At 55.3% G+C, this 24,605-nt stretch overlaps 2 protein-coding genes across 3 annotated transcripts; both read left to right on the top strand.

The window, feature by feature from the left end:
• Positions 1–927: 927 nt before the first annotated feature.
• Tuba1c (tubulin alpha 1c) lies at positions 928–7,885 on the top strand. The gene is made up of 4 exons (XM_055627025.1): positions 928–1,034; positions 4,588–4,810; positions 4,930–5,078; positions 6,828–7,885. The coding sequence occupies exons 1-4, from the start codon at positions 1,032–1,034 to the stop codon at positions 7,800–7,802; spliced, it is 1,350 nt and encodes a 449-aa protein (XP_055483000.1). The 5' UTR covers positions 928–1,031; the 3' UTR covers positions 7,803–7,885.
• Positions 7,886–20,194: 12,309 nt separating this feature from the next.
• Positions 20,195–23,545, top strand: Prph (peripherin). 2 transcript variants are annotated; one of them, XM_055627015.1, is made up of 9 exons: positions 20,195–20,765; positions 21,075–21,135; positions 21,276–21,371; positions 21,591–21,758; positions 21,880–22,005; positions 22,098–22,318; positions 22,401–22,450; positions 22,607–22,686; positions 23,179–23,545. In XM_055627015.1, the coding sequence occupies exons 1-9, from the start codon at positions 20,215–20,217 to the stop codon at positions 23,242–23,244; spliced, it is 1,419 nt and encodes a 472-aa protein (XP_055482990.1). In that variant the 5' UTR covers positions 20,195–20,214; the 3' UTR covers positions 23,245–23,545. The 2 variants fall into 2 exon arrangements, with proteins under 2 accessions (XP_055482990.1, XP_055482989.1); XM_055627014.1 differs by having other exon boundaries at positions 23,176–23,545.
• Positions 23,546–24,605: the final 1,060 nt, after the last annotated feature.

Here is a 24,605-nt window from a genome sequence, read left to right as displayed (position 1 = left end):
AAGGCAGTGTGAACTGTCAACTCTGCGCCCCACAGATCCAGGGAAAGGAATTCGTGTGGATCCCTGGGGACCAGATTGAGCACCGCAGCTGGAACCCATCTTCAAGGGGGGAGGGGGGAGAAAGTTACTCTGCCAGGTGTGGTGGCGCACACCTTTAATCCCAGCACTCAGGGAGGCAGAGGCAGGTGGATGACTGTGAGTTAGAGGCCAGCCTGGCCTACAAAGTCCAGGACAGCCAGGGCTACACAGAGAAACCCTGTCTCCAAAAAATAATAATAATAATAATAATTCTTGGGAGAGATGGCTCAGAGGTAAAGAGCACTGCTCTTCCAAAGGTTCCGAATTCAATTCCCAGCAGCCACAAGGCGGCTCGCAGCCATCGACGGTGGGGTCGGGTGCCCTCTGCTGGCGCGCAGGTGTACGTGCAGGAAGTGTCCGGCGCCACGCCGCTGACGACGCTGCCCCGCGGCCCCCGCGTCGGCAGGCTTGAGCTCCACCCCTCCCATTGTGCCGTCAAGTGGGCCTGGGCGTTTCCATCCCGGGCCCCCGGCCGTCGCAGTCCCGCCCGCCGGCAGCCGCAGGTCCCCGGCTCACCTCGCAGGCTCACCCTTCCGGGCCCCAGGGCTGGGTGGAGCGACCGAGCCTCGGGCGCGGTGGCGACGGTGTCCCGAGAGTCGGCGTGTCCCGGGAGGCCGATCGAGGCCCCCACGCCTGGCCGGAGCCCGGCGGTCGCCCGCCCGCGTCCTCCCCCGCCCCGCCTGACCCCGCGCCCTCCTCCCCTCCCCGCGCCCAGCCCCTCCTGCGGAGTTTGGTTTGAACTTGCGAACGCGCCAATCCTCGGCCTCGCTCGGCCCGGGGCGGGGTCCGGGGTCCGCCCTGCCGACGTGTGGCCCGGGCCAGGCTACAAAAGCGCCCTCCCGGGGGCCGGGCCTCACACGGCCTCTCCCCCGGACTCCTTGGCGGTCTGTTAGCGGGAGCTCCTCGCAACCCCGGCTTCCTCGGCTTCCCGCGGACCACGTCCACGACCAAGTATGGTGAGTGCGGCTCGGGGGCCGTCTGGAGGGGCCGCGGGCTGCCCCGGGGGTCGGCCGCCTCCAGCCCACCGGCACCGCCCTCCCGGCCGAGCTGGGAGAGCGTCCCCGTCTAGGCGGCTCCTGGAAAGGCAGGAGTTTCCCGCTGACCACAACTAAAGAGAAACTAAAAGGTCTCTCTCTCTCTCTCTCTCTCTCTCTCTTTTTACGATGTCGCCTCCCAGCTGGGCACCTCGTGCCCTCGGGACGGGGCTGAGCGGACGCTTCCGGCCACTCTGTCCACGCCCTGTGACTCGCTGCTGAGTCACCTGTGGCCGGCCAGTCCCCGGGCCTCCCCGCTGCACCTGGGAAGGGCAGCTCCTCCCGTCCGAGGGAGTAATGATTAACCCGCAGAGCTTCCAGCCTGGCAGGGTTTCTTAACTTGGCTTCCAGGTTAAGAAACACGTCCATAAAAGGTTTTTGAGACAGGGTTTCTCTGTGTAGTTCTGGCCGTCCTGGAACTACCCTGTAGGCTAGGCTGGACTCGAACTCATAAGAGATCCGCCTGCCCCCGCACGTGCCCCTGCCCGGCTTGGTTTTTGGTTTTGTCTCAGGTAGCTCACGCCAGCCTAGAAGTCACTGTGTGGCTGGGCTGACCTTAAACTCAAGGTCCTCCTGTCTCCACCACCCAAGGGCTTCTGACAACTCACCTAGCTCAATAGTGAATTCATTCAGTTCAAGGAACAGGAACTCGGGTGGGAGCTGGCAGCTTTAATTCCTGGGCTCTGGCAGAGGCTGAGCGCTCTTCTGAGTTCAGGCCAGCCAGAGCTACATAGTCAGACCCTGTCTCAGAAAAAAAAAATAAAAAATACCAGGAACTGATCCCAGCTTGGAGGAGGGTGGTTAGTTCTGTACTCCGAAGGATGAGGCGGGGATTGTCCATGAGTTTGGGGCTTTTCGGGCTTCCTGGCGAGTCCCAGGCTAGTGTGGACATCAGGGTGACCAATCTTGGAATAGGGAACCTTGGACTATATCAGTTTAATATTTAGAAGAACATTTGTCTGTCCTGGAAGCCACTGAGTTTTATCTCCAGAAGAGAAGGGAACATAACCAGAATCATCCTTAGCTGCCGATAGAACTTTAAAAGAAAACCCACATCAGCGTTGTTTTTGAAGGGCATAGCTTCGCAGTCCAAGATAACTCCATTAACAGCCTTTTGACTTGGCTCCTTCCCACTTTCCCATAAAACAGTCAGGGTCTCCTAACCACAGCAGGCTCAGCTGTTCTAAGCTTCTGGGGAGAATGAAAGCAAAAACCTTTTTTGAAGAAATCTCACCTTCTCCCCCAAGGGGTTCATGTAGCCCAGGCTGCCTCTCACACCCTGTAGTGGAGGATGACCTTGAACTGCCGACCTCCTGCTTCCTAGGACTGGGACTACAGTTCTGGTGCCGGGATAGAGCACAGAACTTCAGACGAGAGCTAAGGCAAGACGGCTCCCAACTGTGCTAAATCCCCAGCCTCAGATGCTGTTGGTTTTTTGTTTCACTTACTCACTAGTGGGGGTGTGCTTGTGTGCGGGGGAGGCGAGCACAGCGCGGCTTTCCTTCAGGGTTGAGCTCCAGAGTTGAGGCTGGCCACTAGCCAGGTGAGCCAATGCCCTCCCACACCCCATGAAACTGTTTCGAACTGTATTCTGAAAGAGGAGTCAGTGAGTAATAGGATGCAGCAGTTAGGAAACTCTGTACCAACTGGCCTGAGCGCTTTCGACCAGGTGAAATCACAAAGATACAATTCAGAAAAGCCCCAGGCTCTCCTGTCAGGCAAGCCCTGCTTAAGTGAATGGCTCTTTGCAAGACCAAGCCTCTCAGCCAGCTGAGGCTGGTATAGACTTGAGTCATCCCTGCCCTTGACTTTGCCTTCATTAGCTTCCAGCAGGCAGGTTTGTTTTCTGAGGATTTTACATTTATCGTGCGGATGAATGTTTGCCACTGCTTGAGATGAGACAACTTGGGAAAGTTTGTTCCCTCTTTATACAAAGTAGGTCCCTGGGATTGAACTCAGATCATCCGGTTTGGGAGAAACCGACCTCAGCTCTCCAGCCATCTGGCCAGCCCAAAGAAGCAGTGTGGTTAGACAGATCAGAAATTGGGGGCAAGAGGCTGCAGTTGAACTAACTGCCTTGTTAGAATGAGCGGCCCTCAGACACTGCCTCCTTAGGCCTGTCTGTGGTTCCGTCTAGCTTCAGGGGACTGTGGAAGTTCCAAATCCAGGTGAAGGTCACTGGAACAAGAGCTGCCCCTCCCCCGCAGCCCTGGGGCAGGAGACACTGAACTCACTGATATGGTCAGAACCCTGGTGACAAGTCAAAGGTTGTGGGTAATGGCTCCTTCATTATCCTGGCCTGTGAAACTGCTCCTCAAAGGGCCTGGGTGCTGAATTGAGTTTCCTTTTCATGACTCTTAAGAGCAGGAAAGTCTTTATTTACTACTTGAGGGAAATAGTGGGAAACAGTGGGAGGCTTCTCCTGTCAGGTTGGAAGGTTCTCTCGTCCCATGGAGGTGAGCTATGATGAACAGTGGGTCCCTCGTAATCCTGTGGGCGCAGGGTCCGCCCTCGCTGTCTCATTTGACTAATCAGGAATGAGATTACTGCGTACAGCAAGGGAGGGAGAACAAGTCTCCCCCCCACTGTCAGATTCTTGCAATTATGTCCCCACAGTGCCAGAAACGGACAGTCTAGTCTACTAGACAATCAGCTAACTTCCTCTCCCCACTCTCCGCCCCCATCTCTTAAGCTATCAAGGTAAAGTTTTCGGGACCTTCTGGCCTCAAGCATCTTTTCTTCCCACCAGATGGGTTGACAGCAAAGGATAATGTTCTCCTCGTAGACTGGCTCTTCCCTGGGTTGAAAGGCTGCCTCTGGCCACGCTTAACACACAACTAACTGCTTATCTAGAGTTTTCTCTGTGAGTCATGGGGCTGGTTTAAGCTGGTTTTAAAGGGGAGAGGAAGTCTTGTCTGTTAAAGAACTGGATGAAAGAGGAACCACAATGAGCTCAGGAGTAACACAGTGTGACTCAGCTCTGGAAAGGAAAAAGATGCTGTCAAGTTCAAGGACTCAGCAGCCTACTTACAAGAGCTGGGGAATTCTGCCATAATTTTTTTTGGGGGGGAGGGGGGCAGGCAGTGTTGAGACAGGGTTTCTCTGTATAGGTTTGGCTGTCCTGGCCTCAAACTCATAGAGATCCACCTGCCTCTGTCTCCCTGAGTGCTGGGATTACATGTAGGTGTCACCACAGCCAACTTGAATGCCATTCCAAAGCAGTAGAATGATCGTGACTACTGTGGCTACAACAGAGGAAGGGCCTGGCTTGCCTGGTAGGTCACTAGGATTATCTTCTAGAGATTATTGACTTCTCTTGAGTTAGCTCTTCAATAACGAATTTTGGTTGTGAAATGCAGTCCTAAGCAGGAGTGGCTTCTGAGAAGTGATTTGACGGTTTTTTAACTTAGGTGTGAGCCATCCCCCAACTCCCCATGTGTCATGTTCTGACACCTCCTTTCCCCCCTTTCCGCAGCGTGAGTGCATCTCCATCCACGTTGGCCAGGCTGGTGTCCAGATCGGCAATGCCTGCTGGGAGCTCTACTGCCTGGAACATGGCATCCAGCCTGACGGCCAGATGCCAAGCGACAAGACCATTGGGGGAGGGGACGACTCCTTCAACACCTTCTTCAGCGAGACGGGCGCTGGCAAGCACGTGCCCCGGGCAGTGTTCGTAGACCTGGAGCCCACGGTGATCGGTGAGCTGGCCCGGAGCTTCCCTGGCCGCTGCTTCTCGCTGGCTGGCATGCTCAGAATCTCTTCAGACAGGGAAGGGGGAGCGAGCTGTGGGGCTGATCTCTTTCTTCTCCTTGCCCAGATGAGGTTCGCACTGGTACCTACCGTCAGCTCTTCCACCCTGAGCAGCTCATCACGGGCAAGGAGGATGCTGCCAACAACTACGCCCGTGGCCACTACACCATCGGCAAGGAGATCATTGACCTTGTCTTGGACCGGATTCGCAAGCTGGTGAGTGCAGTGGGTTGTGTAGGGGAAGGTTCTCTGTACTGTGTTTTACCATGATTTGAGGTACTATGCTTATTCAGGGAGAACCAGCGAGCTTCACCGTCCCTTGACATTAAAGACTGTGGAAAGCCTCTTTGTTTAAGCTCAGACATTCACGTCCCTCTTTGGTGCTCTCAGTCGCACTGAGTAGGTGGCTGACGCCTGCCTGTGACTAACAGATGAAACTCACTTGGAAATCCGGACTGGCATTTCATGTTAATACAGCTCCTTCATAGAGCAGGTCACCTAGCGTTTACAGCACCCGGACTCAGTCATCAGAAACAGAAGAAAGAAGCAAAGGGTTTCAGAGCCCCAGAAGCCAGGGTGACACCATTTAGAAGCTGCCCACAAGCCAGGCCATGGTGGCTTACTCCTCCAGCACACGAGAGGCGGAGGCTGGCAGATCTCATGAGGTCAAAGCCATCCTGGTCTACAGAGTGAGTTCTAGGACAGCCAGGGCTACACAGAGAACCCCCCCACACACACACACCCAAAAAAAAGTCTTAGTCCTCCAGCAAAGCTTGAGGAGTCAGCAGCTTTCATATGGAACAGACAGATACGTCATTGGAACTTACAGATTAGAAATCCCAGAAAAGCCATTTCCTAGCGCTCAGGGCAGTGAGCTGACTCTAGCTGAGCAGTTCTGAGCACTCCAGTCCTGGCAGGAGAGCTGGTAAGCCCATGTTTGAATGGACAGCCTTGAAGTCAGATGACCGCCCTGTAAGCCTTGTAAGTGATTAACCAGGATGGAAGCATGGCAGGAGGCTGAGGTCACGTTATGCAGGGTCCAGCCACAACTGGCCTTTTCCCTCACAGCTTCATGCTTTTCTCAACTTCCCATCAAATCTGGTGACTTGTCCCAGTGCAAATGAAGTTTCAGTGAGAGCAGTGACTCTGGGGCCTGCTGTCGGGCATGAAAACCAAGTAAAAGCCATTTACAGTTCTAGTTCACTGTACAGTTCACTGCCAGAGGAGTTGCATTCCATCCCGGTGTCGCTGGGTCTGCTCAGTGCTGCTTGTATGTAATTAGAATGTGGAGTCATTTATGAGTGTACGAAAGGAGTAAAAAGGTCACAGTTAGGCCCCCGGAGTAGCGTGCTTGCCCAGGACAGGAAGGTTCCATCCCCACTGTCATAAAGCACAGGGTCCAAATTTGGCCTTTGGGGTTGTCATAGTTTGCTGAATGGAGCGGGGAGCCCCAGAGGCCTGAAGTCCAGTGGAACCACCGTGCCCAGAATGAGGTGGCACCCACATGCTGAGTGCCTACGGTGCCAACGTTATTCCGAATACTCACCAATTTTCACCCTGAGCTGGGTCACTACTCTCATTTTCGTAAGTGAGATAAAGTAGTCTTGTCACACAGAGGAGGCAGGGCCCCCACCCACCCCCTCCAGCCTGAAGATCACCTGGGCAGTGAGTGGGACCAGCCATCCTGTGTTCCAGCTTGGATGGTTCACACTGATTTGGCAATGCATTCCAGGTCGGGTAGCACCAGCCGATAAGAAGGGTGCACGACCTTGACCAGCAACCAAAGCCTGGGCTGTGTGTTCTTGGCAAGGAGATGGGCCTGGGAGTCTCCTTGAGTCACTGAGCATTTTGAGGCCTTTGACAACCGCCCTGACTAGATGTTCTGGAAGTTAGTCACAGGCTCATAAACGCCCACTGCGGCTTTCACAGGATGTCTCAACATGAAATGAACTTTTCTAATTGCAGGCTGACCAGTGCACGGGTCTTCAGGGCTTCTTGGTTTTCCACAGCTTTGGTGGGGGAACCGGCTCTGGCTTCACCTCCCTGCTGATGGAGCGGCTCTCAGTTGATTATGGAAAGAAGTCCAAGCTGGAGTTCTCCATTTACCCCGCCCCCCAGGTGTCCACTGCTGTGGTTGAGCCCTACAATTCCATCCTCACCACCCACACCACCCTGGAGCACTCTGATTGTGCCTTCATGGTAGACAATGAGGCCATCTATGACATCTGTCGTAGAAACCTGGACATTGAGCGCCCAACCTACACTAACCTTAACCGCCTTATTAGCCAGATTGTGTCTTCCATCACGGCCTCCCTCAGGTTTGATGGGGCCCTGAATGTTGACCTGACAGAGTTCCAGACCAACCTGGTACCCTATCCTCGCATCCACTTCCCTCTGGCCACATATGCCCCTGTCATCTCTGCTGAGAAAGCCTACCATGAGCAGCTTACAGTAGCAGAGATCACCAATGCCTGCTTTGAGCCAGCCAACCAGATGGTGAAATGTGACCCTCGCCATGGTAAATACATGGCTTGCTGCCTGCTGTACCGTGGTGATGTGGTCCCCAAAGATGTCAATGCTGCTATCGCCACCATCAAGACCAAGCGTACCATCCAGTTTGTGGACTGGTGTCCCACTGGCTTCAAGGTTGGCATTAATTACCAGCCTCCCACTGTGGTGCCTGGTGGAGACCTGGCCAAGGTCCAGAGAGCTGTGTGCATGCTGAGCAACACCACGGCCATTGCTGAGGCCTGGGCTCGCCTGGATCACAAGTTTGATCTGATGTATGCCAAGCGGGCCTTTGTGCACTGGTATGTGGGTGAGGGCATGGAGGAGGGAGAGTTCTCTGAGGCCCGTGAGGACATGGCTGCCCTGGAGAAGGATTATGAAGAGGTTGGGGCAGATAGTGCTGAAGGAGATGATGAGGGTGAAGAATATTAGCCCCATGACCTACCATTTTACACTTCCACTGTCCTGGTGTTTGTCCGACACTATCAATAAAGGTGATTGATTTTAAGTGGGAAGCTGGCCTCTTGTTCACAGCTCCTTTCCCCCTTCTCCCTTGATAGCATCTTACTAGGATGAAATACTTAGTTCTTGGGCGTCTGTTTAGCTTGATGGCCAACAGAGGCGCAACAAGGGTCTCTGGACTGTCTCCCTTGCCATCAGTGTGAAGAGGGCCTGTATATGCTGGCTGGCTGGCGTAAATAACAGCGAGAATGCCGTGTGCAGAAGGAACGGGTTTTGGTGCTGCCTACGTACATAAGCCAGTGCCCTGGGGTGGGTGAAGAGTTGATGTGGCACCTCTGCCCAGTGACTTCCAGCAGGACCTGCTTACCAGCCTTCCCAAGATGGCTTTTTTTTTTGTTGGGTTTGGGATGGAGTCTGCTTTAGCCATTTCTGCAGCATTTCTAGAAGCAGTGGTTTTTTTGTGCCTGGGGCAAGGTACGCCTCCTGCCGAGCCTTGGCTGCTCAGAGGACTAGTTCTTCCTGAAGCTCCTGGGACAGGTGGGTGGGCCAGCTAGGATGATGACCATAGTCTGTAACTGACCACAATGTGTGACTGGAGATAAATGGACAGCTAGGTATGGAGCTGGCATGACACCCCAGTATATCTAAAGGGTTCATTTTTTCCCCCAAGCCTGCATTTCCCTTTCAAACAGCCACAAGAAAGCACTCAGATGCCCATATGTGGGCCCTGCAAGCTTCAGAAGTGCCTGGCGGAGCCTGAAGCCCCGCTCCCGCTCCTAGTTGCAACCCCTCTCCAGAAGCAGCCCCTGCCAATCCCTTCAGTAAGCCTCTCGGGTGAGTTCTTTTATACATGAGGCAGGGTGTGAGGCTCTGGGAAGCTTTCAGCTGCCTCGGACGAGGTGAGGAAAGGTGACAGGAAGAGAACTTAGCTGAGGAAAAAAGATCCCAGAGGAGAGCCCGGGGAATTGAAGAGCGGAGTGCCCGTGGTTGGGGAGGATGGGGAGGAATCCGTCCTTGCAAAGATGGTTTTCTGCCTCCTGTGTGGGTGGAAAAGTGCGGAGAACTCAGCCTCCAGCAAGAACAAATACAGCCCAAGGCCTGGGTCACTGCTTTGTGGCCGACAATCATATGATGTGCCCTTGAGCACAAATGGAAAATCTGAGCTCAGAATCGCTTCAGAGCTCTGATGGGGTAAGTGGACGGGGCCTCAGAGGTGAGACAGGCTTCCATCCTCATTATCCGGACCGATGGGGGTGGGAGAGCCTTTCACTGCCCTCCCCTGGCCCAGGCAGAGCTGCTCCAGCGTGGGGAAGAAGCAGGAGCGGGGGTGGGGAAGGCGCTGGCTGCGCACTGGTGTGCAGCACCTGGTGCATGTCCGTACACCAACAGAAATCTGTCAGGCTGTGGGATGCCCTGTAAGGTACACTAAAACCACAGCTTGGGGCGGAAGACCTGGTGACTCAGCAGGTAAGAGTGTTTGCTACCCCTGCAGAGGACCAGGCAGCACCTACATGGCAGCTCACAGCGCAGTTCCAGGGGTCCCCTGGCCTCCACGGGCACCACACGCACTTGTAAGCAAACACTCATAGAAACTAAGCCTGGGGGCTGGAGAGATGGCTCAGCTGTTAAGAGCACTGACTGCTCCTCCAGAGGACCTGGGTTCAATTCCCAGCACGGTGGCCCACAACTGCAACTCCAAGATCTGACACCTTCACACAGGCATACATGCAAGCTAAACACCAAAGCACAAAAAAATAAATAAATAAAAACAACAACGCCTAAGCCTGAAGAGAACCAGTCTTCAGACCTCTGACTTCTGGACTGTTCTATGGCACGCTGAAGGATTGTGGGAGGAAAGGCTACATTCATAGCTTATCTCCGTGTTCTTCGCCTGAAGAGGGGCCGGTGATAGACAAAGCTTGGAGAGATTAAAGATTAGAGCCTGCCGCTGCAGAGACACTGACACACTGAAATCTGACCCAGAACTCTGACTGAAAGGGGGCTCCTGGGAAGCAGCCCTTGGGGGTGTCATCTTTGTACCTGGCGGCCTTTCCAGGTCAGGGGGGCGGTGTCAAGACCTGAAGTGCTGAAGAGACCTTGAGTCATTGGTTATCACCACACATCCCAGGAGCCCAGGAAGCAGCATTGGATTCAGGCCAGTAACAACCATCAGACCAACCTCCAACATCACAGCCATCCTCCTGCCTCAGCCTCCTGAGTACTGGGATCAAAAGTGTGTGCCACACCGCACCTCCTGCAGACAGAAAGTGCTTTGAAAGGCTCCTCTCACCACCAGACTTCTTCCTCCTTCCTCCCTTCCTTTTCTCCTTCCTTCCTTCCTCCCTCCCTCCCTCACTGCCTTCCTCTTCTCCCTCTTTTTCCTTTTTCACAGTGCTCGATGCAAAACTCTAGGACTCACTTGTAATGTAATCATTCGGCTACATCCCCAGACCCAGAAGGTTTCTTTTCTGTTTACCTTTAATTATGTTTATGTATGTATTGTGTACACGTGTGGGTGTGTGTGCGCCATGGCACATGTGTAGAGGTCAGAGGACATCTCTGTGGAGCTGTTTCTCTCCTCCTGCCTTTATGTGGTCCCAGGAGCCACCTCACATGCCTGCAGAAGAGTTCTCAAAACTGGTGCAGAAAGCAAGCAAGGCGGCTCACACAGCTGGGAGACTGAGGCAGAGGGCTCGCTGTGAATTTCAGGCCAGCCTGGACTAGACTAAAATCCTATCTAAAAAGAAACTAAATAAACTTAAGGGCCAGATGTGGTGTCACATGCCTGTCATACAAGCACTCTGGAAACAGAGGCAGGATAATTCACACAGGATCCAGCTCACTGTTGTACACAGCAAAGTCTGGGACAGCTGGGTGAGGCGGTGGTGCACACCTGTAATCCTAGCACTCAGGAGGCAGAGGCAGGCCGTTCTCTGAAAGTTCAAGGCCAGCCTAGTCTATAAAGCAACACCAAGACAGCCAAGGCTATATGGAGAAACCCTGTCTTGAAAAACAAATCCAGGGCAGTCAGAACTACATAGCAAAACCCTGACTCCAAACAAACAAGACAAACAACAAACTATGAAATTTTAACTTTTTGTTGTTGTTGTTTTATGTTTTTGTTTTTAATTGTTGTTTGTTTTTTTGAGACAGGGTATCTCTGCAGCCTTGGCTGTCCTGTGCTTTGTAGCCCAGGCTGGCCTTGAACTCACAGAGATCTGCCTGCCTCTGCCTCCCCAATGCTGGGATTACAGGTGTTTACCACTGTACCTGGCTCTAACTTTTGGATTTTTAAAGACAAGGTCTCTCTCTGCAGCTCTGGCTGTCCTGGAACTCTACATAGACCAGGCTGGCCTCGAACTCACAGAGATCCAGCTGCCTCTGCCTCCTGAGTGCTGGGATCACAGAGCATCACTGCTCCTGGCTTATCCTACACCTCACTGGGACTCACAGATGTGGAACACAAGAGTAAGAGGCGGGCAGATCTCTGTAAGTTCAAGGCCAGCCTGGTCCACTGAGTGGATAGCCAAGGAACACAGAGAAACCCTGTCCTCTAAAAAAAAACAAACATACAAACAAACAAAACAAGACAAAACAAAACAAAAAACCAGGCAGGCATGGCGGCTCACACCTTTTTTTTTTTTAATTTTATTTTTTTCTTATCAGTTACATTTTATTAACTCTGTATCCCAGCCTTGTCCCGATCCCTCATTCCCTCCCAGTCCCTCCCTCCCTCCCTCATCTCCACCGTGCCCCTTGCCAAGTCCACTGATAGGGGGGACCTCCTCCCCATTCATCTGATCCTGTTTTATCGGCTCACACCTTTAATCCTGGCACTTGGGAGGCAGAGGCAGCTGGATCTCTGTTACTTTGAGGTCAGCCTGGTCTACAAAGTGAGTCCAGGACAGCCAGGACAGTTATACAGAGAAACCCTGCTCAGAAAAACAAAAGAACCAACAAAAAACAAAAACACATTAAAAAACCCAAAAACACCAGAGAAAATTAGCACTAAAATGCTGTTGGTAAAGTTGGTCTAGTCTTCTCATTGCAGTGAGCATTTCCAGTCTTTACGTGTGTAGTTTGGTTTCAGGTTTATAGAGTATCACCCTAGCCTTGGCTGGCCTTGAATTCACAGCAATCCTCCTGTCTCTGCCAGTAGGCCTGAGCCTGCTGGCCTGGATCTAGGTCATTGTTGAGGGGCTAACACAGACATTGAGTGTGCCAGAGCTGGGGACTTCCTAACACCTTGGTAAACCTTTGTTTAAACTAATAGAGGTAATTTTAGTCCCCTTGCCAGGGGATTGGTTATGGAACCAGCAAGTGATGTCATTATGGAGATGAGAGATGAGGTGATGTCTGCCGGTGTTGGGAGGGGCGGAGGGAAGGGAGTCTTGCTCTGGCTTTTCCAGAGTCTGGAAAACCGTTCTCTCTCTTGCAACCTGTGGACAGTGTGTGAGTATATGATAGCTGTGCAAGCTGCTTGCGGCTGCTGGGACTATCTTGAGACCACAAGGGAACAAACAGAACGGAAGCTAACATCTTTAACATGAGGCAGCAGAGAAATAAAAAGGTAATTGCTCCCTGATGATATTTTGAGCTCCTGGCTTACCCGGTCCTGTAACTCTCTGCCCTGTTTTCTTGCTGAGGGAGATTCGGATGTTTGAGATGGCCCTTCTGTTTCCGGCTAAAGGCATTTTAATATAAAAGCCCCTCAGAGACATTTTTATGTACATATATATATATTTTTACATGTGCTTGTTTTCTTATGTGTGGGATGGTGTGAAGGTCAGAGGTCAGCTTGTTGGGAGTTGGTTCTCCTTCCACAACACGGGTCCCAGAAGTTGAACTCAGTCCAAGCTATGTGGCAGAGACAGGGTCTCACGTAGCTTAGCCTGACTGACTCACATGGCTGAGGCTGGCCTTGAACTGCTGAGTGCCCTGCTTCTACCTTCCACAGTGCTGGGTTTACTGACAGAAACCGTCATGCTTTTTAGTAACATAACAATAGTAAGGCCCTAGCAGGGGGTGGTGGCTCCTTCTTCTAATCCCTGACCCCTCCCCCCACTAAGTTTGAGGCCATCCTGAGTTATAACATAGGACCTTGTCTCAAAAGAACAGAGGGATTTTTTCTAAGATTTATTTATTTATTATGTATTCAGTGTTCTGCCTGCATGTGTGCCTGTGTACCAGAAGAGGGCACCAGATCTCACTATACATGCTTGTGAGCCACCATGTGATTACTGGGAATTGAACTCTGGACCTTTGGAAGCAGCCAGTGCTCTTAACCTCTGAGCCATCTCTCCAGCCCCAAGTGTGTGTCTTCTTTGCTGGCATGTCCTGTTTCATTTATTCTCTCAGTCTTTACCAGCTTCTCGTCCCTTCCCTCGGCTTCGCTTCCTCCTGGTCCATCCATTGCTCTTTTCTCCACTCACCTCTCCCTTTTCCCAAGCCCATCTTTCTCTCCTCCAGCCAAGTGTGGGACACAGAGAATTCACCCAGTTCAAGAACGTTCTAGCACACTGATGTCAGCTGACCACTGCTGAGACCTACCTGAGAAAATCAGCTTTGGCTCATGGCTTCAGAGGTTTTGGCCAGTTGGTCCTAAGGCTTTTAGGCCCACGACACAGCAGCTCTCCTTGTGGGAGAAGAATGCTATCTGCTCATCTCCTGGCAGCTGGAGAGAGGAGAGGGCCAGGGACAAGACTCCAGTGGCCTACTTCCTGCACCGTCTCCACTCCATCCTCCCTCTTAGGGATGTCTAAATTATGTGAGGCATGTGAGTGCAGCTGCCCTTGGGGGCCAAAGACATTGGGTCTGGCTAGAGCTAGACATACAGACAGCTGCGAGCTGCTCATCATGGGGGCAGGGAGGCTGGGAGCCACACTCAAGCTCCCAGCAAGAGCCCCTGGGCCCATCTCCTGAAGTTTCCGCCGCCTCCAGCTACAGACTAAGAGTTCACCACACGAGACTCTGGGGGACATTCTGGATCCAAACTCTAATAGATGCTGACAGTCCAGCCTGTCTACCTCCGCTGCCCTGCCTCACCTCAGGCCTGTCAGGGTGGGTGAGTCCCGACTCCCTCCAGTTCTAGCCTGGAGTTCCAGGCAGAAGAGTTCTGTGGAGGGAGACGGCTGCTGCGTGGACCCAGTGAGACCTGCACTTCTCCAGAGAATCCTACTGAATTCTTGAGAGTTAACAGTGTGTGTGTGTGTGTGTGTGTGTGTGTGTGTGTGTGTGTGTGTGTTGCCCCCTCCTTGGATACTTCACTGTGATCTACTTGAAAAGCAGGGGTGAGGGTCATAGCAGAATAAGTGCTTAGTAGGTGCAAGGCCCTTGGTTCAAGCCCCGGCACCAGGCAACACACACACAGACCGAGAGAGAAAAGGAGGTGGGAGGTAACGGAGGGAGAGGGGAAATACATCTGAGGCCAGGTGTGGTGGTGCATGCCTCTGACCCTAGCACATCAGAGGTGGAGGCAGGAGGGTCATGAGTTCAAGGTAGCTTCCGCTACATTGTAAGCTGGAGGCCAACCTGGTCTGCATGAGATGGTATCACAAAAGAAAAAAGGTCTTGGGCTGGAAGTATAGCTTAGTGCTTGCCTTAGGTTCTGTCCTCAGCAACACACTCGCACGCGCAGTCTTAACTGTGATTTACCAAGCCTAAAGGCCTCCAAATCCTTCCGATAAATCTAGCCTCACCTTTCTTGTTTTAGACCTCACCTATATTTCTCCAGTTTCTTACATGCCAGGCACATCCTAACCTTGACCTCTCCTCTGCCCATGAGACAGCTATTTGGGGGGTAGGGGGGAGATGTTAATATTTTGAGACCGGGTCTGTTGTTTGTCTGGAACTCACTGTGTGGCCTGGGCTGGCCTGAAACTCACGGTCCTCCTGAGTTAGCCTCCTGAGACCTGAGATTATAGGTGTGCACCAACCTGCCTGGTTCAGTCTGGGATCACTGAGCCCTGGATTGGGAGGAAACAGGAAGAACAGGAGCATAGAATGTTATTGGGGCGATTCAGTGAGTTTGAATGAGTCTGCACAGTATATGTTTGTATGCGTATGAATATATACTGTGTGTGTATAATGTGCACATTTATATTGTCTTAATAGAAGATTGGTGTGGTAGTGTATGCATGAGATATCAGTACGTGTAGGCTTCAAGTGTGTAGCCATCTTGAGCTATATAGCTAGATCTTTTCTTCTTTGTTTTTTGTTTTCATTTTTTAAGAAAAGGTTTCACGATGTCTGGCCCAGAATTCTGGACCTGGCTAGGTAGATTAGACCTGCCTTAACCACACCCACACCCACACCCACACGAGATTAACATCACACTTCACCACATCTGCCCTAGCTTGGCTTGTGGGGCAGCCAGATGCTGCCGAAACCTGGGGGAGGGAGAAGGAGCCAGGGCTAAAACTGCTAAGACTTTTTTAATTCCTCCTTGTATAATTTTCATCATCTGTGAAAAGGAGCACGGTGAATAATTTTGAAGTATACTAAATCCCACGATCCCAAAGGCTTTTGAGTCAATTAGCACACTCAGACTGTAGACATGCCATTCTGTCTTCTCACCAGTAGGTGGCAGCAAAACCTTTTAAAATTATTATCAATATTATTATTATTTTTTTTTTTTTTCAGAAAAAAATGAGAAAGTTGGTCGAGAGGAAAGGCACGAGGGGAAGGGGGAATTTCAGATGCCTGACAGACATTTTTGGCCTAGGTTCAAAGCTGGACAACCCAAACACAAGGGCAAAAGCCAACAGCTGCTTTCAGGATCAGCGGGTCTCAGGCAGGAGGCAGCCAGACCTAAACCATACTCTGTGGCTTTGAGCAAATCTGTTCACCTTTAATTTTTTTTTTTTTTAGATTTTTATTTATTTTTTACTTTCTGCGTTAGCGTATTTTGCCTTCGTGTATGTCTGTGGACCACACCCATGCAGTGCGTACAGCAGCCAGAAGAGGGCGTTGGAACCTCCGGAACCAATTACAAAGGGTTCCAAGCCCCTTTGTGGGTGCTGGGACTGTCTGTCACCCACTTCCTCCAGAAGAGCAGCCTGGCTGGAGGGTGGAGCTCTGGAGCAGAGGCACCTGGGGAGGAATTCCAGTCTCCCAGCCCTCGGAGGGTGGGAACCTTGCGTCTGACTGGTGGAGACGCCCTTGAAATGGGGCCCTGAGCCGGGCACAGCGCACACCTGTGATCCCAGAACACAGGGAGGCAGAGGCGGGTGGATCTCTGTGAGGCCACCTGGGCAACAAAGTGAGTTCAGAAAAGCCAGGGCTACACAGAAAAACCTTGTCTTGGAAAAAAAAAAAAAAAAAAAAAAAAAGGGATGAAAGGAAGGAAGAAGAAAGAGAAAAAAAAGAAAAGAAAGAAATGTGGGATCCTGGACCCCGTTTCTACCTGAGGTCTCCGTGGTCTCAGGTTCCAGAGCCTAGAACCCCATCACGAACTTGTAAGTCCTTCCTGTGCCCACCAACACAGACGAGGGAGGGAGGCTCCTTCTGCAACTGCAGACTTGCTGTCCCGCGTAGCCTCAGCTCCTACCTCAGTGATGGGGAAGGAGACCAGGGGAGCTGAGGGGTGTCATGACTGTTGACTGCACGGTGATCCAAGTGTCAGTGAGGCAGGCATTTAGGGGCTCCCGTTTAGTGGCTACCCAGGGGAGGGGAACCACCTTTCTAGGCTGACTTGGCCACTCCTGAGCTCAAATGTTCCTCCCTCTCCAGCGGCAGCTGGGACCTCAGGTGTGAGCCCAGGGGCCTGAGCAGCTAGGGAAGGAGTGTTAAGGGCACTGGCCTATCTTGGAGTCGTGGAATGAAGGTGTGCTCCAACCCTGGACCAGAAAGGCCTCCAGGGAATACTTGTTTGCAAGGAATTAGACATATCCTATGCCACTGCTCTTCTGTGTGTGCTCTGTCCTGTGGCAGAGGTGAGAGACATGGCTGAGCACCTACCGTGAGCATCACAGGAGACCAGCTGTGTTGTCCAGAGGAGGGAACGGGAGCTCTGAGAAGATGGTCACTCAGGGTGGGTTACGCAGCTGGTGAGCATCCAGGCTGTGGCCGACCTCGGCCAGGACCGCTCCCTTTACCCCACCTCAGCCTTGGCTTCCCGAATCCTCACAAATACCTTGGGGATCCTGCCATCCTTATAGGCTGAGCCGAATCACAGAGCCGGGTATTACGGGTATTACGTTCGCAGTCTGGAGATGGCTTAGCCACCATTTCCTGTGCGCCCCGCCCACTCTTTGGCCTGGCTGGAGTCCAGCTTTCGCCCTCTTCACTCACCTACTCCCCTCTGCCCCTTGCCCACACGCTACCTCTCCTAAACCAGTTTTGGGTGCGCAGCCGACTGGCACCCTTGCTGATGATGTACATGGCGGCGCCCAGCTGCCCGGCTTTTGTGCAGCTCCTTGCTTGCATCCGGCGGTTTCCCCTAACCCTGCAGGGCACCGTGGGAGCAGAGGGAGAGTCATACAGCGCTGGCCAGGCCTGAAGTGCCTTACCTCCTGGAGCTCATCAGTGCTCCTGGTGATAGGATGTAGTAGGCCTGTTATTGGCCTTCCCGTTTAGGGGTAAAGGAAATTGGGCGGACCCGAGGAGCCTTCAAGAAAGGCCAAAGCGCCCTGCTCATTGGGTTGAACAGCCATGTCCTGAGCCCCTCCACACTGAGGAAGGACAAGCCCACCTTCCCCTCCAGCCATCAGCTGAGTCTACTGACACTTCTCTCAGTCAGCAGGGAGGACACTCCGAAAAAGGCCCAGAGCCTCGCCCAGAGCCTCCCAGGCCCTGGAGGCTGAGGCGTGAGAGCAGTAGCAGCAGCAAACCCCAATAAACGCCGGGTTACTTCAGCCCTTGCAGGGTATGTGCTAAGACGCTTGTTCACTTAGTCTAGAGGCTATCGACCCCCAGGGGTCACCCGCCAGGTTATTCATCACAGTAGCAACACTACGGTTATGAAGGAGCAATGAAATAATCTCTGGCTCAAAGGGCTGGCAGCATTAGGAAGGGTGAGAGCCAGTGCGTTAGGCTGTAGTCCCCATCTTCCTGAGAGAAAAAAGAAGGCCAACAAGTCTGCATTCCCAGGGCAGGCAAACTTTGGGGAAGGAAGCAGCTAGAGCAATCTTCCCCTGGACTGTTTTCATCTGTCTTTGTCCTCTGTGAGTTCCCAGGCCTGGCTCTGGGCCACTAGGAAGGAAACCTTCTCTGCCTTTGCCTTGCCTCATATGCCTGTATGTGTCCCTCATACAGGCTGGCTCCTTACTCCTCCCTAGCACGGCCCTGGTCCTACTTGGGGGTCTTCCGGTCCCCTCTTCTCCAAGGCCTCAGAGTAGTGAGCCCGAGGCTTACACAGGGGCAGAGGTCAACAGATACTTCATCTGCAACCCCCTGGGCCCAGGGGCCCCCTGCCTGTTCTGCCCTTCTGAAGGCTGGGGTCTGCCACCAGCTCCCAATGCAAGGCTTGTTCTGGTCCTCTGGTTGCCTTGTCTCGGGGGGGGGGGGTCGGGCTCACCTTGTGCCTTTGGGGTCTGGGTTGAATAGAGCTGTAGACCAATGGCAGCAAATGCTCGGAGTCCAGGTCTGTGGCGGAAAGTGCCAAGGCACCAAGGCTCCAGACAACCTCCCCTCACCGCAGCCCCTGTGGGACTGTAGCCTCCTCCACTCCGGGAACTGGGGTGGAGCAGGCCCTGCATTATTCACCTCATCTCCTCCTTCCCGACCTCCCCTCTCACATTCCCCTAGCAACCAAACCAGATCCATCAAGGAGCAGGACCTGGCAGCTGAGCCGGGAAAGACTAATAGCCCAGAAGGAGGGGCCTGGAGAGGAAGGCCAGGGAGGAGCGCCTGCTGGGGCTGGGCGTTGGCTCTGGCCCATCTCTGCAGTATGAAGGAGATGGCCAGCAGGGAGCTGCCCTCCTTATCCCAGTCAGGCATCCAACCTAGAACCCCAAGCCTGCTTCTCCCACATCTGGCTTCTCCTCGGGACCCATCTGAGGTAGATGGCTCTGCTCAAGAGTCCCAGAATCCCCAGTGGCAGCAGACACACGGCTCCCAGCAAACGGGAAAGGCCTCAGCATCCTTCCTCCTCCAGAGCAGCCACCCTGCCCTGTCCACTCCTGGACCGCCTGGTGTGCATTCTGCAAGTTGTGCGACTCACAAAGGCCAGACAGCAGCCTTCCGGCAAAGTGGGGGCAGGGGCGCTGTTGAGGGGCGTCAGTGTGTACTTGTGCAATGCCTGGGCACTCAGGCTTATGGGTCACACTGCACATGCATGTGTGTGGGGTTTACAAGATGGCTCAGCGAGTGAAAGGCGTCTGCTTGCGGGTCTGTCCGGAGGGCTTCTGTCTCTCTTGGAGGCAATGGCGGGTGAGCATCTTTCCCATCTCATCTTCCTTTATCCACACCATTTCTGGGCACCTGCACCTCCTCGGGACTGGAGACTGGTGCCTGCTAGCTTTCAGCCCTGGCAGCTGCTACCCCTCAGCCCCCTCCCCTCCCTACTCCGGGAATCCCTCTGGTTCCCGGAAGACCTGTGCCTGAGCGGCAGTTGGTGGGGAGCGGGGAGAATCCAGTAAAGGGGCACTTAGCCTCTAACCTGGCACAGACCCTCAGAAGCCTGGGCAGCCTCAGCCCCCCAAGAGGTGCCCACCCTTGTTGAGGCAGGTGTTTAATCCAAGTCCGGGGGTGCTGTGTCTTTAAGGTGGAAACATCAGCGTGCAACTTCTGCTGGGCCAAGGGCAGGGGGAGGGGAGCTGTCCGTCCATTAGCTGCAGAGCTGGCGCCAACCACCTTTGCTGGGCCCTGGGGAGTAGGCGAGATAAGCCGATCCCGGCCCCCCTGCCTCAGCCCTCCTGTCCCCTCTTCCTCGGCTGCGGTCAGTGATGGGGGGAGCTGGCAACAGGTGAAAGGAGAACCCCAGTTCCAGGAGACAGGCACAAACTCCCCGGCCTCGGCCTCAGCTCTCCCTCCACCCACCTGTCCTCACTGCGAAAGCCTGTGCTTTAACCTCAGCCCCCCTCCCCCAGTCCCTAATTTCTGCCTCCTCTTCTGAGGGGCCACCCCAGGTCAAGTCCCACCTTAGAATGCTAGAAGGCTCGGACCCCTAATCCGCCTCCATTCTGTCCACGTCCCTGATCCCTGCCAGCCAGAAGGGGGAATCAAGCAGGCGGAGTGCCAGCGACCAGGGGAGGGACGGGGTGGCATGGCCACCCTGCGGGGTGGGGCAGCCCCCTCCCCACACAGGCCGGCTGTGGTCAGGCCAGTGGGAGGAGCCGCCGTGCCCCCCCCCCAGCACACCCCCCTGAGACCGCAGGGCTATAAAGCAGCCCGCATTGGCCTGCGGCTCCTTCCCGCTCGGCCTAGCTCTGTCCCGCGCTGAATGCCATCTCCCGGCACCATGAGCCATCACTCGTCCGGCCTCCGGTCCAGCCTCGGCTCCACCTCGTACCGCCGGGCCTTCGGGCCGCCGCCCTCGCTGTCCCCCGGGGCTTTCTCCTACTCCAGCTCCCGCTTCTCCAGCAGCCGCCTGCTGGGCTCCGCGTCCCCGAGCCCCCCGGCGCGGCTGGGCAGCTTCCGTGCCCCCCGGGCGGCGGCGCTGCGCCTGCCCTCGGAGCGCCTGGACTTCTCCATGGCTGAAGCCCTCAACCAGGAGTTCCTGGCCACCCGGAGCAACGAGAAGCAGGAGCTGCAGGAGCTCAATGACCGCTTCGCCAGCTTCATCGAGAAGGTGCGCTTCCTGGAGCAGCAGAACGCGGCCCTGCGCGGGGAGCTGAGCCAGGCCCGGGGCCAGGAGCCGGCGCGCGCCGACCAGCTGTGCCAGCGCGAGCTGCGCGAGCTGCGGCGCGAACTGGAGCTGCTGGGCCGCGAGCGCGACCGGGTGCAGGTGGAGCGCGACGGGCTGGCGGAGGACCTGGCGGCGCTCAAGCAGAGGTCAGAGGCCGAGCGCCCCCCGGGCGTGGGCTCGGCTCCTCCCTCCCGCCCCGGGGTCCCGCAGCCCCAGGGCGTGGCCGCGGCGTCCTCGCGGTCCTCCCCCTCCCCTCCCAGCCCCGGCTCTGAGCGCCCTCGGGAAGCGGCCGAGCAGTAGGGGGAGTCTCCTCCGTGCCTGGTCCGTTAGACGGGCAGGCTGCACCCCGCGCTTTAGACCCGGGGCAAAGCAGAAGGGGGCGGGGTGCCGCGTGTGGCTCGAGGGCCGGGGGGGGGTGACCCCGCCGCCCGGCGTCTTCCCATGCCGCCCGTCAGGTTGGAGGAGGAGACTCGCAAGCGGGAGGACGCGGAGCACAACCTGGTGCTCTTCCGCAAGGTGAGGTGGGGGGCCACGTCCGTCCCACTGGCCCGGCTGCACCCCCAGGGGGGCGGCGGCGGGAAGGCCTGGCCCTTCCCCTGCCTGAGGGGCCCCCTTTCTCCTGACCTCTCCCCCCACCCCCGTCCCGCTCAACAAAGGATGTGGACGACGCCACCCTGTCCCGCCTGGAGCTAGAGCGCAAGATCGAGTCTCTGATGGACGAGATCGAGTTCCTCAAGAAACTCCACGAAGAGGTAGGTCGGGGCGTCGGGGAAGGCCGGGGCGACACGCCCCGCCCTGCGCAGGTGCGGCGGCTCCCACCCACGCGCCACCTGCCGGCGGGCGGGGCAGCCGCACCCTGACCTCTCCGGCGCCCCCTGCTGTTCACGCGAGGGCCCCCTCCCGGTCGACCCCCCGAAAGCCGGGGCCACGGGCGCGCACCCCCACGCAAGCCCGCCTTCGCTGGCCCGCAGGAGCTCCGAGACCTGCAGGTGAGCGTGGAGAGCCAGCAGGCGCAGCAGGTGGAGGCGGAGGCGGCGGTGAAGCCCGAGCTGACGGCGGCGCTGAGGGACATCCGCGCGCAGTACGAGAGCATCGCGGCCAAGAACCTGCAGGAGGCGGAGGAGTGGTACAAGTCCAAAGTGCGAGGGCGGGGGAGGGGTCCGGGGAGGGGTGGGCGGGGTGGGGGAGGCCCCGGAGCCGGCGCGCGTCCCAGCCGGGCCCGTGCGCCCCCCCCCCTCCCCCCCCCCCCCCCCCCCGCAGTACGCCGACCTGTCGGACGCCGCCAACCGCAACCACGAGGCCCTCCGCCAGGCCAAGCAGGAGATGAACGAGTCCCGCCGGCAGATCCAGAGCCTCACGTGCGAGGTGGACGGGCTGCGGGGCACGGTGAGCACCCCGACGCCGCCCGGGGCCGCGGGGTGGGTGCTGAAGGCCCCTCCGACCGCCCCTCCCCCCTCTGCTCCCCCCCTCCGCCCCAGAACGAGGCGCTGCTCAGGCAGCTGCGGGAGCTGGAGGAGCAGTTCGCCCTGGAGGCCGGAGGCTACCAGGCGGGCGCGGCGCGGCTGGAGGAAGAGCTCCGACAGCTCAAGGAGGAGATGGCGCGGCACCTGCGCGAGTACCAGGAGCTGCTCAACGTCAAGATGGCCCTGGACATCGAGATCGCCACCTACAGGAAGCTGCTGGAGGGCGAGGAGAGCCGGTGAGCGCCGAGGCGGCCGGGCGGGGCGGGGAGGCGCGGGGGCCCAGCCGAGGGCTGACCCGGCCCCGTGCTCCGCCCGCAGGATCTCCGTGCCCGTTCATTCCTTCGCCTCGCTCAGTTTGAAGACGACTGGTGAGTCCTCCACGTCGGGTTTCCAGCCTGTGTCTCATCCACGCCTCCCGCCCTGACTCCCGCTCCTCAAGCAGCGAGGGTCCTGGCTTCAGCGGTGGGAGCCCCCAAACCAGAGAAGCCCAAACCCTTCCGTGTCCCTTCTCCTGCTCTCTCCAGTGCCTGAGGTGGAGCCTCTCCAGGACAGCCAGAGCCGGAAGATGGTTCTCATCCGGACTATTGAGACCCGGGATGGGGAGGTGAGACAAAGCCCTTGATGAGGGACCCTAGCATTTCTAATGTTTCTGAGCCCCAGTCGGCTCAGATCTTAGGGTACAAGGCTCTTGGGAGGGACGCTAGATTGGGGGGGGCGGGAGCGCGTGTGCCATGTGCTCATGTGGAGATCAGAAGGCATTTTCAGAGTCAGTTTTCTCCCTTGTTATGAGTCTCAGGGATCAAACTCAGGTTGTAAGGTTTGTGTCACAAGTTTACTCTACCTGCTGAGCCAAGGCAGGACACCAGATAGAAGATGAATGGACAGCCTCGTGTCTCACGCCTTTACTCGCAGCATGAGGCAGAGGCAGAGGCAGGCGTTCGAGGCCAGCCTGGTCTGCAAAGCGAGTTCCAGGAGAGCCCGGGCTACACAGAAAAACCCTTCTCTAAACAAAACAGCAGTGTATAAGCTGTAACCTCAGCAAGCCTTGACAGGTGGGCAGGTGCTGAGTTATGTCCTTGTCCGTGTTCCCCAGCAGGTGGTGACTGAGTCCCAGAAGGAGCAGCACAGCGAGGTGGACAAGTCTTCCATTCACAGCTACTGAGTCCCGTGCAGAGCTCTGACCCTGACTGAAGCCCACTCTCCAGCTTGAACCCCAGCCCTGCTCGGCAGCCAGCCCCTCCCTGCATGTGAAAGGAGCCCCTCCCCTCCTACCCAAGCTTCCCCTGACACAGTGGCTGCGCCTCTCCCTGTCCTGATGCATAGGTGTGACCCATAGTTTTCCCGTCCTTGTAACAGTTGGATAAAGAAGCCCAGGACAGCAAATCTGTCCAAGAATGACCCCGTGGTCAGAGGTCTGGGCCACAGCGTGAGCCTCACTCTGAGTCAAATAAAACTGCTACCGAGAGAAACTTCTTGTTGCATTTGTCTGGGATAATTTATTTTCTTGGCTGTCATGACTCTAGTGGGCCTTGATGGGTTTTCTCAAACATCTCTGTTCCTTTTCAACTTTTTTTTTTAAAGGATCTTTGTGTGTAGCCCAGGCTAGCCCTGAAATAATTTTCATTCTTGCCTTGGTGTCTCAAGTGTTGAGGTTGCAAGTATGTAGGACTATGTCCATCTGGTTTTGTTGTTTTTTCAAGACAGGGCTTCTCTGTGTAGCCTTGGCTATCCTGGAACTCACTGTAGACCAGGCTGGCCTCAAAGTCAGAGATCCACCTGCCTCTGCCTCCAGAGTGCTGGGATTAAAGGCGTGCCCCCACCGCACCTGGCTGCCCTAGACTTTGATTTGTACAACCATCTGCCTGGAATTTGTGTGTATTTAGTTTCTTTTTAGATAGGATTTTCGTCTCGTCGAGGCTGGCCTGAAATTTATGTCAGTCCCCCTCCTTTAGTCTCCCAAGTTGGGAGCCACTTTGCTTGCAGTCTATACCAGTTTTAAGAAGAATTCACAGAGATCTACCTGCCTCTGCCCCCCAAGTGCTAGGTGCAGACTGCCACTGCCAGCAACTACATCATCTTATTGGGGCTTATTTAACCTCTCTCGCGCTCCCTCCTTGTGGTGTAAACCTGCCTAGAACGTGATACCTGATTGGTTGATTAAAGGCCTATGCCTGGGCAGGGCAGAATGGGGTGGGCGTGGCTAAGGTTCCCAAGCTTTTAACAGGAGACTCATGAAAAACAGACAGGAAGAAAGGAGAAAGGAGGATACCACGTGAGCTTAGGGGAAGGACTCCGTGGGTGGCATGGATGGTAAAACACCAAATATAAGCAAGTATTCATAAGATTATGGGTGGGAGGTAGCTCAGATAGGAATGATTAAGGCGGGTGGCATTGGATGGGGGCGGGGAGATGGATGGTGAGGTTACTGAGACAGTGTAGGTAGATTATTTGCTCAGCCCAAGGTAAATAAGGAGATTATGAAATCTAACAGTGTCTGTGTCTTATTATTTGTGATAGCGGGTT

Source organism: Psammomys obesus, unplaced genomic scaffold, assembly GCF_907164565.1.
Source record: "Psammomys obesus unplaced genomic scaffold, mPsaObe1.curated_primary_1811, whole genome shotgun sequence".
NCBI lineage: Eukaryota > Metazoa > Chordata > Mammalia > Rodentia > Muridae > Psammomys > Psammomys obesus.
Note: the sequence above shows the minus strand (reverse complement) of the source record. Positions and strands in the feature narration are given on the sequence as shown.

What these genes read in the sequence shown, in the direction of transcription:
- Tuba1c (XM_055627025.1), top strand. An exon ending in CCTGGAGCCCACGGTGATCG is followed by an intron (nt 4,811 to 4,929) that starts GTGAGCTGGCCC and finishes CTCCTTGCCCAG; the next exon opens with ATGAGGTTCGCACTGGTACC. An exon ending in TGGACCGGATTCGCAAGCTG is followed by an intron (nt 5,079 to 6,827) that starts GTGAGTGCAGTG and finishes TTCTAATTGCAG; the next exon opens with GCTGACCAGTGCACGGGTCT.
- Prph (XM_055627014.1), top strand. Translation starts at nt 20,215, where the DNA reads ATGCCATCTCCCGGCACCATGAGCCATCACTCGTCCGGCCTCCGGTCC. An exon ending in GCTCAGTTTGAAGACGACTG is followed by an intron (nt 22,451 to 22,606) that starts GTGAGTCCTCCA and finishes TGCTCTCTCCAG; the next exon opens with TGCCTGAGGTGGAGCCTCTC. An exon ending in TTGAGACCCGGGATGGGGAG is followed by an intron (nt 22,687 to 23,175) that starts GTGAGACAAAGC and finishes CGTGTTCCCCAG; the next exon opens with CAGGTGGTGACTGAGTCCCA.